General features: G+C 44.0%; 1 protein-coding gene across 1 annotated transcript in view; it reads left to right on the top strand.

Annotated features, from left to right (window-relative positions):
* The first annotated feature begins 2499 nt into the window (after window positions 1–2499).
* Window positions 2500–16396, top strand: part of DNAJB12 (DnaJ heat shock protein family (Hsp40) member B12) — a 46635-nt gene continuing 32738 nt past the window's right edge. Inside the window, exon 1 of the mRNA XM_075258242.1 lies at window positions 2500–2669. Within this exon, the coding sequence (XP_075114343.1) occupies window positions 2537–2669 (133 nt within the window). The 5' untranslated portion in view covers window positions 2500–2536. The remainder of the gene's footprint in view (window positions 2670–16396) is intronic.

The following is a 16396-nucleotide window of genomic DNA, read 5'->3' as shown; positions in this document are numbered from 1 at the left end:
TACCTATGGGGGGTGCTGCGACAGGAAATACCACTTAAACACTTCTACAGAAGAAACAATGCCTTTCATAAAATGATTTAGCCAAAAAATGTGGAGAAAAATCGCAGCTGCAAATTCTTATGTCTTATGTAGAATGGCTTGACTACATCGGTAATGTCAAAATGCTGGTTACAGTATGCAGTGATCATTTCCCTTTTCTTTTATTGGTCCTGTAATACAATGTCCCCATCTTCTCTATGCACCTCCTCCTTTATCAGATTACCACATTTGTAATATCTTACCTCTTGTATCACTGACTCTGGTAAGCAGTTATCATGTTTGCACTTCTCAGCATCAAACTTTCCTTAACTAACCGTAACAGGCTGGACTTATAGCTTATACTTACCAATTTCTAATTGAGTAAAGAAAATTAGGAAGGGACTAATAGGGGTGGGAAGCATAAACAACCTTAAACATGCCGGGAAAATGAAAATCAAGTTTATCGCAACATTTGCGAAAAACTAAAACTATGAAGGTAGCCAGAAGCCAAAGAGTTCCCCTCAAGCGGAGCTGAGGAGGATTGAGCAAACTAGGCGCCAGGTACAAGTTATGTAGCAGCAGGTTTTTCAATTATATTCATACTGAGATACATATGATGCTAATGCAAATAAAAAATGAAATATACCCGTGCAAATCCAGGTCCTCCTAACGCAATTTTTAGTTGTGTGATACATTATTGTAGCCCTGTTCTTAGGGTGCATGCTCACTGTACAGCAGCCGCCAATGAATCCATAATCATACACAAAAAAAGGGCTACATGGTGAAATATGTCAAGCAACAAAAATGTCAATTCGTACGCAATTCATACATATGGCGCTACATTTGAGATAACAGTCAACAAAAATCAAAATATGTCGGATTTTTTTGGTGAACTGTTGTATGTCACTTTTTTCTTACTATATAATTCAATGGAAGTTGCATGCGGCTGTAAAATGTTTGTGACTTGACTATCTTTCTCCAGTCAAATCACAGCTCTAAAAAAGTTACAAGACAGCAAGTTGTAGTCTTGCAGGCAAACTACACAACTTTATGTTGCCAGGTAGCCCTAGCCTTAATGCATACCTCCCAACCGTCCCGGATTTTGCGGGACATTGCTGGTTTCGGTGTCCTATCCCGCAGTCCCAGTCAGCAGGAGGTATGTTCGGCTGTAGATGAGTTGAAAACACAGGCAAGTGAAGCAGGAGCTGTCACAGCTCAGCTCCTGCTTCACCGCTGCGATCTGGCTCCTGCAGGTGTAGGCGCGATGTGATGACATCACTCACATCGCGCCTACAACTCTGAGAGTGAGACTGTGGAGAGAGCTGCGGGGGAGCGAGGGAAGGGTGAGTATCAGTGTTTTTTTTGTGTTAAACATTGAGGGGGAACATAATGAAGGAGGCCCATGAAACTAGGGTCAGATGAAGGGGGGGGGGGGAGAGAACGACATGAAACTGTGGCAGAGATGAAGGGGGACATAAAACTGGGGCAGAGATGGAGGTGGGGGACATGAAATTGGGGGCAGACATGGAGGTGGGGGACATGAAATTGGGGGGCAGACATGGAGGTGGAGGGGGAGATGAAACTGGGGGCAGAGATGGAGGAGGAGATGAAACTGGGGATAGAGATGGAGGGGGAGATGAAACTGGGGATAGAGATGGAGGGGGAGATGAAACTGGGGATAGAGATGGAGGGGGAGATGAAACTGGGGATAGAGATGGAGGGGGAGATGAAACTGGGGATAGAGATGGAGGGGGAGATGAAACTGGGGATAGAGATGGAGGGGGAGATGAAACTGGGGATAGAGATGGAGAGGGAAGATAAAACTGGGGGCAGATAGAGGGGAAGATGAAACTGGGGATAGAGATGGAGGGGGGAGATAAAACTGGGGGCAGATAGAGGGGGACATGAAACTGGGGAGAGATGCAGGGGGGGGGGACATATAATTTACAGGTGACTATAGGAAGATTATACTGTGCGGGGGGGGGGGGCACATGAAAAATGAATGAGAATGGGCAGAGTCAATATAAAAGTGGGCGGAGCTAAAGCACATTTTGTCCCTCTTTCTGTTCTTCAAAAGTTGGGAGTTATGTTAATGTGGGGACAACCTATTGACAAGTGGAATGGAAACACCCAGTTGTCAAGTTACTCACACATTTCCAAGGGGTCAAACTGGAAAATACGTCCCGGCGTTAGTGGCTAGTCATCTTTATACACAATGCTGCTCTATAAGGATGGGCAGAAATTATGGGGTGGAGGGGCAGTAAATTTTGGGGCAGGAATTACATAAGCATGTAAAATAACGTGCACTCATAGACATTTAGACAATTCTGCCACATTTTATTCATACACACTCCTTACTAAAGGTCAGAAGCCTGCACTAACCAATATGACTGTACACCCATTGGCTGCTCCATGTCTACTGAGGCCAAGAGTGTTTGACGTCATCACCCAGCGCCAAACTCCTGATGACGCGCATGAGGAGCGCCGCCCACCAGTTCCTATTAGCAGTGATTCCGCAATGGAATCAAACCGGGATGAAGCGGAGCGCTGTATCAGCATTGCTGTGGATGCTATCAAGGCCCACAACAATGAGAAGGCCCTGCGGTTCCTGGAGAAGGCTCAGAAGTTATTTCCCACCGACCAAGCACGGGGTAAGGAATGCCTTAAGAAAACCTGAGAATCGACGGGTTGAGGGGGGGAAGAGAGCGCTGGCTCTTGGGCAGCTGTTGCGTCACATCTTTTCAATGCGCATGCGTGTACTTACGTATACTGCGCACGGCATTCTAGGAATTGTAGTTTGTGGGTGACTTAGAATTCTCGTTTATTTTGGCTAGGAATGTGGTGTTACATTGGAGAGCTTGTCTGTGCTGATGCCGGGTGTCACTCGAGGTAGTCCTGTGAGAAGGTGGTGGTTTAGGGTACGATGGGGGCTCTAATAATGATCTCCTGCGGCTGAGAGACTACAGTGCGGAAATACAGCTGCATGCCGGGAACTGTAGTTTCATGTGTCAGCATTCATTAGTACATACATGTCGTGGTGCGGGTGTTGAGCCCTCAGCCTCCCCGTGTACGTGCTCTATGACTCGGCTCTGTGCTTGTTTTATTTCCCCAGCCGCGCAGTACCTCAGACATTGTGGTTTTAGCGGTAAATGGGGAGAGATGGACGAACTACATCCCCCATAATCCCCCGCCAGCTGAGAACCGCTGAGTACAGTTAGAGCCTGTATTGTCGGGCCTGTTTGTGTGTAAGTGTCTGAGGCCGTTCTCTCGGCTAACCATAGACACACCGCTCATACTGTATTCATCATGGCTGCCGTGGTCTAATATAGCCAATATGTCAGTCAGTTTGTGGCCCACCTCAGGAGACCCCCGACCACCACACATACTCTATGAGGTAGATATGTGAATTTGTCTGTAAGCTGAGTAAACACTATAGTCAGCCCCTCCCAGGCTGAAATGGCTGATACCAGGGAACACTAGACCTATCTACTGTCCGGAGACCATGACATATGTGTGGGCACAATAAGGTCTGTGTTTTCCACAACTAGTACTGACCCATTCATGTCTATGGCCCCATCCACTCCGCCATGTATGGGGCCGCTGGCCTGTGGTAGAACTAAGCACAGGTCCTATTCCTGTCTGTTTTGTGGCTCATGGTCACTGACCTAGGTGAATGTGGCTGTGGAGGCACGGGTGGAACATGGATGTCATCCATGTGCTGTTAAATTACGGCCCTACAACTCGCACACAGTCGTGTACATGTTGCCTAATACTGATCACTGGCACGTTGGTAAGGGAGGAGGTTCCTGTAGCAGCCATGTTACACTAGGTTCACATTAGCATTGGAATCTGCCTCAAAATCCACTGCAAATGACATTGTGTGAACATATTTTCAGCGCCATAGCATAAAAGTTGGTAGGGATCTGACCTCTGCGACCCCTGCGGATGTATAAAAAAAAAAAAGAGGATTGAAGACTAAAATTCTACCCACTTTTGCTAAAAGTCTGAAGCAGCCCTAACATTGCATCATTATACAGGGAAAACCATACTAAGGCTGGGGCCCCACGTTGTGGAAACACACCAACCTTTTTTTTTTGTTGTGTTTTTTTGAGCCAAAGCCAGGACTAGATTGAGTAGAAGTTACGCTGGGTTCACACCTGCGTTTGGGGTCTCCGTTCTATGGTTTCCGTCTTCTGCATGCCAGAAGACGGAAACCATAGACCGGGTCCGGCCGTGCGCGGCGGTGAGCGTTTTGCGCTCTCCGCCGCGAAACCGGATTTTTTTATCCAGACACAGAGTACTGCATGTCCGACTCTGTGTCCGGATTATAAAACCCGGTTTCGCGGCGGAGAGCGCAAAACGCTCACTGCCGCGCACGGCCAGACAGCTTTCTCACCCATTCAAATGAATGGGTGAGAGAGTCTCCTGCAGGTTTCCGTATCCTGCCTGTGTTTTAGGCAGGAAACGGAAACCTAAGTACGGAGACCGGGCCGCAGATATGAACGAGCCCTGAGAAGTACAAGAGCTTTCTATATATTTCCGATTCCATTGGTAGCCACTCTTTGCTTTGGTTCAAAAAACCACAACAAAACCTGCAATAAAAATGTTGCGTATCTATAAGCTGGGGCCTTAGCCTAAAGGATCTTCACCTTCAGTAGCTGTCAGTCACTCTTAAGGTAAGTTCACACAGGGTTTGTTGGTCAGGGCTTTGAGGCCGTATCCCACCTCAAAACCCCGCCCCAAAAGACGTCTCCCATTGAAATCAGTGGGAGCCGCCCAGGTCTTCTTTCCGGGAGCCGTTTCTTCGAGCTCCCAGAAAAAAGAAGCGAGATGTTCATTCTTCAGGCTGAGTCGGAAACTCCCTCCTCTGGACTAGGCCCATTCATTAGGCCTAATCCGTAGTGGAGTGCGCGGCTGGATGCCGGTGCATGGCACTGGCTTTCAGTCGCAGCTACCCGGTTTTTGGATCGGAATCTGAGGCGGCCTCCACCTCAGGTTCCAATCCAAAAGAACCCCGTGTGAACTTACCCTTACAGTTATATCTCCCAACTTCCACAAAATCTCCACCTCACTTCACATGCACAAGTGATTCAGCTGAGCATGCATGTTTTCACAGTGGGGATAGGAGAGTAAGCTTCTACCAAACATTTCTAAGGCCTGATGCACATGACCATAGGTTACCAGTATACTGTCCAAAATTGTGGAAAGTATACTGACCCATACATTTCTATGTCCCCATACACAAGTTTGTAGTTTTTACTAATCAGTGTCCAGGCCATAGAAACTAACTGCAAATTGTAGTGTAGCAGACATACACGTCATATAAGTCTTAATAGTTCCACCATGGGGAAATTTCAGTGTGTTACAGCAGCATAGTAATACAGATGAAAATCCTCAACACAAAAAGATCCAGCAAGGTCCATGGTGGGATAAAAAAATTCTTCTTTAGTGATTACATCGTTGTTATAAAAACGCGTCAGTCTGACGCATTTGCATTGTGTACCATTGCGTTTTTATAACAACTATGTAATCAATAAAGAAGAAGAATTTTTTATCCCACCATGGACCTTGCTGGTTCTTTTTATGTTGAGAAATTTCATATACATCGCTCCGAGCCAAGGGAGCAGCTTTCCAGGCAGAGTCCAGTTGGATATATACGGGTGGTGATCAGTTAGCCGCAAGGAAGTACGAGTCACATTTGGGCTGAGTATTATTTTTATTTCTCTTTTTATCATTTCAGTTAGTTTATTAGTAATACAGATACCGGATAATACACAGTAATATATTACAGAAGGAGACACACATAAGCTCAGAATAGCCGATAGGAGAAAAATACAAGGAGTCATAGCCGCTAAAGAAAAAGAAGACTTCAGAATCATTTAGTTCTCTGTGCGGAGTGATCTTTGCTTGGTCTGATGTAGATTATACAGCCTGAACACGGTTGGGAGGTAGGATCTCCGATAGTGCTTTCTCACACTTGGGGTGAAGCAGTCGGTCACTGACAGCCTCTCCACCTGGAAACCGTTTTTTTTTTTTTTTTTTTTGCACGAACACAAAGTCCTGCATGTCTGACTTTGTGTCCATGCTAAAAAAAATAAAAAAAAAAAAAATGGTTTCATGGTGGAGAGACTGCATACGGACCATGGCGGTTTGCTTTAAAAACAAAACATTCAAATGAATGGGTTTTTAAAGCTGACCACCAGTAAGCCGTTCCCTGGCCAGTTTCCCTGGGGTTTAGGATGGAAACCCCTGGGCAGACAGCAGCGTTAGTGTGAACGTCCCATAAGAAGCCATTCGTTCTATGCCAGAATGTGTGTGGAGTAAAAATTCTACTTTTTTATGATGATGTTCAATTTTTGCAAAAAAAAAAAAAAAAATCACATTTCATAAATGCGTCCAAATCCTTGCCAAGCAGCAAACTTCATCCACTTTACTTTTTGCTGTTACAAACTGACATGCATAGTAAAAAAATTGTTTTAGCTTCTGGCAAAAATGGTTAAAATATGTCCAACAAGCAGTTTAGATGGCAGCAACACTTTGCTGTTCTTTCTGCAGGGCTTTGCACAAAATTTGCAGAGTTTTCCTTGTGGACTTTCTGCTTCAGTTATATCTGTAGGGAAACTGTATATATAATTGATATGCTGCGATTTCCAAAACCACAATAGTTTTGGAAATCGTCACGTGTCGTCACCGCACATTTTCCCACAAAGTGGGTATGGGATTCACTAGAATCCCATCTACTTTGCGTGACTGTAAAATGCCGCATTTCTTTCTGTGGGGTTTCTACTACATAGGGTCCTGGCCTAAAGCTAGGTTCATATTTATTTTGGACTTCACCACAGATTCTGTCTAAAATTGTTGGAGAGAAAAGTTTATTGAAGTCAATGGGGTCCGCAGGTTACAAATTTTGTAATGGACGGGATCTCTGTCTTTCATATCCTGCATTTATATTTCCCATTCCTTTTCATGCCGCTTTTGACTTTTGCTCAGAAAACTGCAGCAAAATTTACAACAAAAAAGCAGCTTTTCCACAGTGTGGGGCCTCAGCCTTAAAGGAGACCTTTCATCAGATCTGAAAAGCCCAACATCATATACGTCATCTGATAGGCGCTGTCATCCTGAGCGTTTTGGTGCTTTGTTTATCCAAATTTATTTAGCCAGTCTAGAGATAGGAGCCCCTTTTAGTGTTGATGCAAATTATGGTATACTAGCCCAGCGGGTGGCCAGAGAGTTTGCAGTGGGTTAACCTCCAGTATGAAATTACTAGGAAATCGCCATGGCCTAGTCTTCTGCAAATTGCAAAAACAGTGAATGTTACGTTCAGAAATTGCATCCACACCATTCAATCCCATTCCTTTCTCTCTTGTGTCTGTCAGTAAGAATTTACTGTGGATTAGAGATGAGCGAGTACTATTCGAAACGCCCGTTTCGAATAGCACGCACCCATAGGAATGAATGGACGCAGCCGGCAAGCGGGGGTTAAGCGGCCGGCCGCTTCCTTTCATTTCTATGGGTACGTGCATATTCGAAACGGCTGTATCGAATAGTACTCGCTCATCTCTACTGTGGATCCATCTATTTTTTCCCATCTAGGAACTACAATACCTTGTAATGAAATTGCTTCTCAGTCCATGGAGAGTCTGTACATAGCCTTCTATGTAAGTGCCTACACTATAAACCTCAGATGCTCCTCTGTGCTGCTGTTACAAGGACTAGGTCAGTGCACATGTAAAATCTTCTGATCAGTGAGCATTTGTTATTCCCTTATACACAGTCTGATGCATGGTATTCACTGGCCTATCTGCAATGGGCACATGGGCCAAAAATCACTTTATTATTATCTATGGCCCCTGTTGGCCTTTCATGGCTTAAAGGGGCTCTATCATTGGGAAAACCCATTTTTAACTAATCCTATACATACATAGCCTTTAGCATCAGAAGTCTCAGCGAGCACTGTCTGCTGTGTGTGTGAGAACAGAGAGGCTGATGAGTTATTCTCAGTAGCAGCAGTAGCCTCCCTGCTCTCACACACAGCAGACAGTGCTCAATGAGACTTCCGCTGCTTGTTGTTGGCCAATTAGCATATGAATAAAAGTGGGCTCATTCAAAAATGACTGAGAGGATTAAGATACAAAATGTCTATGGAGGAGTCACACAAGATGGCGTCCGCCCTTTGTGTTTCTGCTTAAATCCCCGGAAAAACTGGATAGGGACAGCTTGCCGGCGGCCCGTTTAAACACCCATTCATTTCAATGCATTCTTAAAGCCACCTGCTGGTGTCCGTATGCAGCCTCTCTGCCGTGAAACCATTTTTGTTTTGTTTTTTTGCACGGACATGCAGAACTTTGTGACTGTGCAAACAAAAAACAAAAAAAAACGATTTCACTGCGGACAGGCTACCTACGGACACCAGCGGTTTGAAATGAATGGGTTTTTAAACTGACTGATGGCAAGCTCTCCCTATCCAGTTTTTCCGGGGATTTAGGCGGAAACACAAAGGTTGGACAGCGACACAAGTGTGAGCGCCGCATTATTGTGTTCCCTTATTTATCTTTATCTCCATATTAAACTATTACGTTGTTTCCTTCTGTTTGTATGGGAAAGTTTCTTGTTGTTACATCATGCACCATTGTTGACTCTGTTTGGTATCAGCATTTTAGGCTCTGGCCATTGTCTCCTATCCCTGTTACATTCAGCTGGACATAAACGTTAGATGAGTATCGGTCAAACTTGACTCCTTTCATCATCTGATATGTATGTATAGCAGAGTACAGGGCCATACAGGCTGTGACAGACACATATATATTCTCCCTTAGAGGTAATGCATCTATTGGACATACACAGTATGATGGGACAGATCTTTTTTCTTTTTTTTTTTTGTGAGTGTCAGATATGTACCCCGTTAATCAAAAAATGCCTATGCGTGTCTGTGTATCTGAGGTTTATGCACCTATATGACAGTCCTATTATGGCCTTGCCCAATACTGATCCACTCTTCAGCTGTGTGCATGAGCCATATGGTGTAGAGGGCTCGCAGACCATTGCCTCTGAGCCATTGCTAGAGAAAACATGGTTGGAATAGTCTGCTGTCTCATTCACTTCTCTTGTACTTGAGCGGTCCCAAAGGTCTCTAGCGCACTCCTTTGCTCTACTCATTTTATATTGAACATGTATTTCTGCACTTTAGGGCAGGCTGGCTGATCATTGAAGTGGTATTTACTGCCCATAGTTGCCCTTACACCCTACAATTGTCTGCTAAATGCTGTTTGGCCTGTCAGCTATTCCTCCAAGACCTCCCCTGCCTTCATACAAGAGGTTGCTTGGTTTGGTCGAGAGAGAGGATCAATGGATCACTGAATGAACTAAGCTAATGTTCCTTGAGAACAGGATCCCCTGTACAGGGCAGGTTAGTGGTTGTTATACCCAGGCATGAGTGGCAGCCAGGTATGGAAGAAGCCGTAGAAGTGCTGTGTCTGAGGTTACGTGAGATCAGATACCTCCTCACGTTCTCTCCGCTGTCTGCTCTGCTGCCTGCAGGTACAGATACGTTTGTGGGGAGAACTCTGCAGGGCACTTTGTCGCTGCCGTCCCTTAAATATGTTTCACATCTAAAATGTTTAAAAAAAAAAAAAAACTGCAGCAAAATTGAATTTCACCAAGGCTGACAGTCTGGAAACCCCCTAAATAGTGAGGTCCCCCATCATCTTCCCTATTATTATCGAGGATATATTTAAGTCTCTTATTTAGAGTACGGTCTGTGATAAATGGAGAATTGCCTAAATCTCCGATTTCTGCATGGAAAAGTTCTAGTAATGGATTTCCTGCATAAATAACCTATTACCATTATGTCTGCCTGTGCATTCTTATCTATATTACCCCTCCTTGGCTAAAAATACTCCTCAAAAATGTGAATCAGAAGAATTTTCGTTTAATCTTTTGGGAAAAAAACGCTTTGGTTGCTAGCAATGAGGTGCAATATATACTGGTGGTAAAACTTGTGATACTAGAAGTATATATGGAAATACAGGTTATACCACATTTATTACGTAGGATTCAAGGCAATGATGTTCATCAGATTTGCTCATAGCTGCCATAGATTTTATTATTCCATGTAGGTCACTCCATCGGCCTCTCTTACTTACCATATGTCCACTGAAAGCAGGCCAGTGTTTTCACCATATATCAAAGTGCTAGATATCGCACAAGTCACCTTTCATGATTCTGCATCCCCTACTGGGAACTGTCTGAGAATGGGAGATGCTTCACCAGTATAGGTGTCACTGAGCTATATATAGCGGAGCCAGAAATAGATCTTAGATAGCAGTAGGCACCAGCAGCAAACTTGTCAGCACTTTGGTTACCTGTCCCCTGGGTATAGTCTATGGTCGATTTGTGTACCTGGTAAAAATGGTCACAACTGTGAAAAATGTCCCCAAATCAACAAATGTGTTATTGTCAGAAAAGTTGCCCAGGCGCAGACAATGTACAGTAGGTGACGTGACCAAGAAATGCCAATGCTGCTCTGTATAGAATCAGGAGCCATAGAAATAGAAAACCTATTTCTGTATACAGTAGGAGCAGTATGGTTGTCACAGCAAAGAATTCTAGTAAGAAACATGGTCCATTTTTAGTGGAAGTCGGGTCTTGTCTCTTTTGTTGGGGACGTCTCTGGTTTGCACCAAGGTTCACCCCTTTTTACTGCAAAGGATAAAAATTAATTTGCGAAAGATGCCACAGGTTTTCTAAGGACTGACATGGAGAGAGGGCAGCACAGACTAGGCAGGAAAGTTATTAGGGATTTATTTTACCGTCCTGGAGTATCAAGCATGAATCCAGTACATTAGAATAGAAGCCTTGCCTTGGTAGCTGTCCTGCCCAGAACACAGTGGCATCTGTTCACGCCCAATGTTGTATGCCTGAGCCGAGCTCTTGAAAGGAGATTTTATGTTTAATTTATTTTGGGGGGGCATCAGTGTATCTGAAATAAAAACTAGGCAACTTTGCTAATGGTCTTAAAAAGGACCTTTCATGTCCTGCACATGCGGTTTTATATCGCTAGAAAGCCAACAGTGCACTGAATTTAGTGCATTGTGGGCCCTCCCATTATGTGCGGCGGGGCAAGAGATATCGGTGTCATTACCGATCTCTGCCCACGGTCAGAAGGGCGTTCCTGGCAGTCTAGCTGGGCTATGAGGAACGCCCCTCCTAACTGTACTCATCCATGGACTAATACTGAAGGGGGGGGGGCTCCCTCACAGGTAAGAAACACCCCCCTGACATTACAGGGCTATGGATGAGTACTGACAAGGGGGTTTTCTGCACTGTATAAAAAAACAAACACATGCCCCAGGACATGAAAGGAAAAGAGAATACATTTTTAATCCATACCTAGGGATCCGTTCACATCATGAGTTAAACGTCAGTTTAAGGGTCCGAGCACATGACTGAGTGTGCATCCACGCTGACAGAGTTTATCATGTAACGCGGTCGGGTGATACATTCACATCTATGGGATTTCCTGATCCATACAGTTCTGATAACACTGCGGATTAGAGCCTTCTCTACAATAACCTGTTAGTGGAACAGAATGGATCCGGACGCTCCATAGATGTGAATGTATCACAGAATGCAGTCTGAGGATGAAAATAATAAACCAAAAAAATTTTGTTCATTTTTTTTTTGTGGGAAACAAAACTGTGTTATGTCCTACAGAAACTGACCTGCATTAACATTGACCCAATGTAAATGTGAGGTCATCCGTTTTTAGCATCTGCTTGTTTCCATAAAGTTGGGTCAGGGGATAATACACATTAGGGAGAGTGTGTGCCTACATAGGCGTACGGAGACTTACAAGTCACTCCTGCTCCACTAATGTGTATGATTATCCCCTGACCCTGGTCTATAGTCTCTCACTCTGCCAAATCAGTATCCCTGCGCTATGCTGAGGAGGTCCAATAGACCGAAACAGCGCTGTCCATAGCTGGGAATCTGTCCCTTTTAGGATAGAAATACTAATTTGGCAATAAACCCCGCATCATGTCAGTAGGCTTATTAACTGAGTCATGCATGATGTTAAGGGGGCTGCCCCTATAGGGCAGCATACAGAGGCACTGTTCTCCTAATTACATCCTGGAGAATAGATTTTCATATTTTTTATCCATAAAGCTGATCAGTTAAATGATGGTTAAATATAAAGCCCATAAGATCCTTGGTCCTGAAGGGGTTATGCAGTACATTAACCCCAATGTAGATAAAAATTAAATTATTAATGACCCTTAGGAGTTAATAAAATGATTTGCGTATCCGGGTCGTGTAGCCTTTTGGCCCCGCTCTCGCCAGCCGGTGCCCCCAATAACTAATAGGCACACTTGTCCAGTGCGGGATTATAAGCAGCTGAATAAGAGCCACTAAGCTGTGGAATGGCTGGTTATGTGACCCACATGCAGCCTGTCCCGGTTTGGCGCTGTGTACATGGGTTTTCTCACACGGTCTCTTTGTAATGGCTGTGTATGTAACGTGGAATATAGGATAGTAAAGCTCCAGCTGATGTGTGTGCCCGCCTGTGCTCCGTCACTTCTGACATAGCCTGTCCTGCTGGATTCTGCTGGTAGTACCTACAGGAACGTGGTGGTGTCATGTCTGACAACAGTGTAATATAACTGGTTTTCCCACGTGCTACTTGCCTATAACACCTCTTACCTTGTAGGAGCGGCAGAGACTTGTCTTGAGTCACCACAGGGCAGCTATTAGATGCTTTTTTTCCCCTCTGTTACTAGTGAGGGGTTATTGGGGTGCATTTGGTAAATCTGTTAGCCAGGTTCAGGATTCACTTTCTTCCAATGCGATCCTATTTCAGAGCCTGCCATTGGGTAAACTGGTCATTGTATTCAGAGCTTTCAAATAGAGGGTTTCCCTGAATCCTTGTGCGACACAGTCCATATGTAATGATGGGTTTTGGATTAGCCAGTCTGCTACATTACCGTGCATTTCAATACTGCTGGTTCTTGGGTCTTGGATCAGCCTGAATACACTACAAAGACCATGTAATGTTGGGAGACTGGTCAGAGACTTGCTATGAGTATCCGATAAATGGACATGTTACTGCCATGCTGGGAGCAGGAGAAGTGACCGCCATTTCTGTCATTCTCAGGATCAATGACCGTATAAGAGGGTGTTATAAATCTGACTTGTTTGAGCCCTGAATGTTGGTCACAAAACCAGTCTTACATAAAATCTCTCTCAGTTCTAGGCGCCGGTCATGGTCCATTCTGCAGACAGTGTAAAGAGAGATCAGACTACCTGGTTGCGCCACTTTTGACTTGTGCTTTTCTCCTAAAAGCTCATATCAGAATCCAACAATCCTACTCTTCTGTGCGGGTCCTTGTCTAGTATTGCAGACATTTTGTAACTAGACTAACCCTAAACCCCCTGTAGTAGTGTTAGCATATAGAAGGAAAACTGACAAGGAATAAAGAAAATAGGTGTCACCACCAAAAAGTATTCCCTGAAATATGAATGACTCTCCCAGCCTTGGCCATAGTTTATATATATAATTGGTTTCCTTGTCATTCAGGGCTTACCCAGTTCATGGGTGTATATGACGGACTTTGTGGCTCTGTAAATGATGGAAATGCCGTACATGAAGCCTGACATTATCATTTGTCTGAGCCTGCTGCTTTCAGAACATCTCCTTGGGGATTTTCTGATCTGTCGGGTGTTCCTTCTGGGAAATTTCATGTATTTCTTCATTGTGAAGTAATACATTAACTGTTTGCTGACACAAGCAACTTACGGTAGTTTTAATATAACGCGTATATTACTAGCAAAATCCCCATAGAATAAAGAAGGTTCCTTATCCAGACAGATGTATTATAGCTTTCTCCATTCCAAGTCAGTGTCCTCACCGAGAAGTTTAGTCATAGTGCTAGATCAGCATCACTAATGTGTGCCAATGTAGGGCCCTCCAGGGATAATACTGGGCACTGTGTGGGGTACGTGGCACAAGGGCACTCTTTTTGGTGCTTTTTGATTCATCCTATCCACCTGTTAGCCCTGCTTAACCCAGAATAACACAATATAAGTCCCTGAAATATTTCTTTATAGTGGATCTTCCCTAATAAGTCTTTGACGTATCATTAAACAGGTTTTCTGGCTCCTAAGACTGATTTGGCCCGGGTGGGACTGTAGCCTCTGAGCCTATGCACCCCTTGGGGTTTTTGCTTTCCACTGGATCAACAATTGAGTATTATAGGCTGGACTTGTTACATAGTGGAATGGCTATGGCTGACACAAGTGATCTTATTTGTAACCTGGGGTATTAGTAAGTGGACGCCAAGGCGCTTTTAGAGGGCAGATCTGGCTGTGATTCGTTTCAGGAACCATGTCGCATTTTCAAAGCCCTTGAGGAGTCAAAACAGTGGAAACCTCTAGAAAGTGACCCCATTTTGAAAACTGCACCCCTCAAAGAATTTATCAAGTGATGTAGTGAGCATTAGTAACCCCGAAGTGAATATGTAAGCTGTGCGGAGTAAATTGGGCACACCAAATCCTATTCTATTTTCCCACTAGCTCCTATGACACGGACGGGGAAGAGGGGCATTCTGGGGGATCAGCGCTGGTGTATTCTCTCTCATAAGCTCTAAATATGGGGTGTCCCCTGAAAACGCTCACACAGCTTATACATTTCCTTCTAATCGCAGCCACTTATGTCCTAATGATTTGGCGACTTTTGGGGATTTTGTCTTAACATTGTACAAGCTAGATTTTTATTTTCTGGCAATGTGGCAATATGAGCACTTGGTGTTTGCGGTATTAGATGTACTTTTCATTGGCACCATTTTGGGGCCTGTAACTTATTGACTACATTTTATTAACTCTTTCTGGGTGGGATGTAAAAGGAAACATCAATTCTGACATTGCTTTTTAGCATTTTTTTTTTTTTTTTTCCCCGCGCAGCGTACAGCATAAGTAACATGTTATCTTTATTCTGCGGGTCAGTACGATTATGGCGATATCTCATTTATATTATTTTTTAATGCGTTGCTATTTGTGTAGAATAAAATAAATCAATTATAATAATCAATTATAAAATTATTTTTTCATCGCCATCTTCTGAAAGGCATAACATTTTTATTTTTCGGTTGACAGAGCTGGTTGAGGACTTATTTTTTGCGGGATGACCTCTGCTTTTTATTGGTACCATTTTGGTTTCCATCTGATCATTTGATTACTTTTTACTGAACATTTTGTAAGAGAAAGGTCACCACCTTAATTATTTTGTGCATTATTTTGTGCAGTTTTCTACGTTTTTTTTGTTGTTTGCCGTTCGGGTTCAATAATATTTAAATTTTATTGTTCAGGTTATTACGGACGCGGTGATACCAAATATGCAATTTTTTTTCTATTTTTCTTTATTTTACATATTAAAACATTTTATATGGGAAAAAGGGATTTTTGGGGCTTTATTTTTTATTTATTTTAAACTTATTTAAACTTTTTTATCTTTACTTTTTTATAACTTTTTTTTCTGTCCCCATGGGGGATTGAAGCAGTGATCTGCTGATCACTGCTTAACTACATGTACGCTGCAATACACGTGTATTGCAGTGTACAGGAAGCTATCAGTCCCGTGCAGACGCACGAGCTGACAGCTTCCATTTTGGCAGGATCAACCAGGTGGAGGGGACGGCATGGGGCAGACCCGGGGTCACTGATCAGACCCCGGGCTGCCCATTAGCAACACCGGCACCCCCGAACCGCCGCGGGGGGTGCCGATCGGGCACAAAACATCCCGAAACCCCTGAGATGCGGGTGGTCATGTTTGACCACCGGCATCTCAGGGGTTAACACCCGTGATCAGACCCGGTTCCGACTGCAGGTGTTATAGGGCAGTGTCAGCCATATATTACGGCTGACACCCGCATGGCATGGCGGTTTGTGGGAAGTCCTTCCTGGCAGCGCCGTACTATTACGGCGGATGTCGGGAAGGGGTTAAAGATCCTCGCAGTCCTGTAATTGAGTCCCCGTGGGCAGCCATGTTTATGCTCCTGTATCCACCACAGCAGACTTCTGTTGTCTTCTAGTTTTGTCTGTAAATCCAACGTTATCCAAGTCCAATAACTTCTTAGTTCCTAACACCAGATCAATCAAGGATTTTATTTATTTTAAACTGTAGTTTTTATGACATTTTTCAGAAAAATTGGTACAGACAGGTAAACATATATAACATCAAACGACAAACAAATCAATAGCAAAATAAAACAGATAGTGGGGAGAGGGAAGGGAACGGAGGACGGAGTCACAGATCACTAAGAGTGCAATAAGAGTCCTAAGGTGACCATACTGCCTGGAAGGCATCTAAGGTGTGGTGGAGGGAGGC

Source organism: Leptodactylus fuscus, chromosome 10 (genome assembly GCF_031893055.1).
Source record: "Leptodactylus fuscus isolate aLepFus1 chromosome 10, aLepFus1.hap2, whole genome shotgun sequence".
Classification (NCBI taxonomy): domain Eukaryota; kingdom Metazoa; phylum Chordata; class Amphibia; order Anura; family Leptodactylidae; genus Leptodactylus; species Leptodactylus fuscus.
The sequence above is the reverse complement of the archived record's forward strand: the minus strand, read 5'-3'. Positions and strand labels throughout refer to the sequence as shown.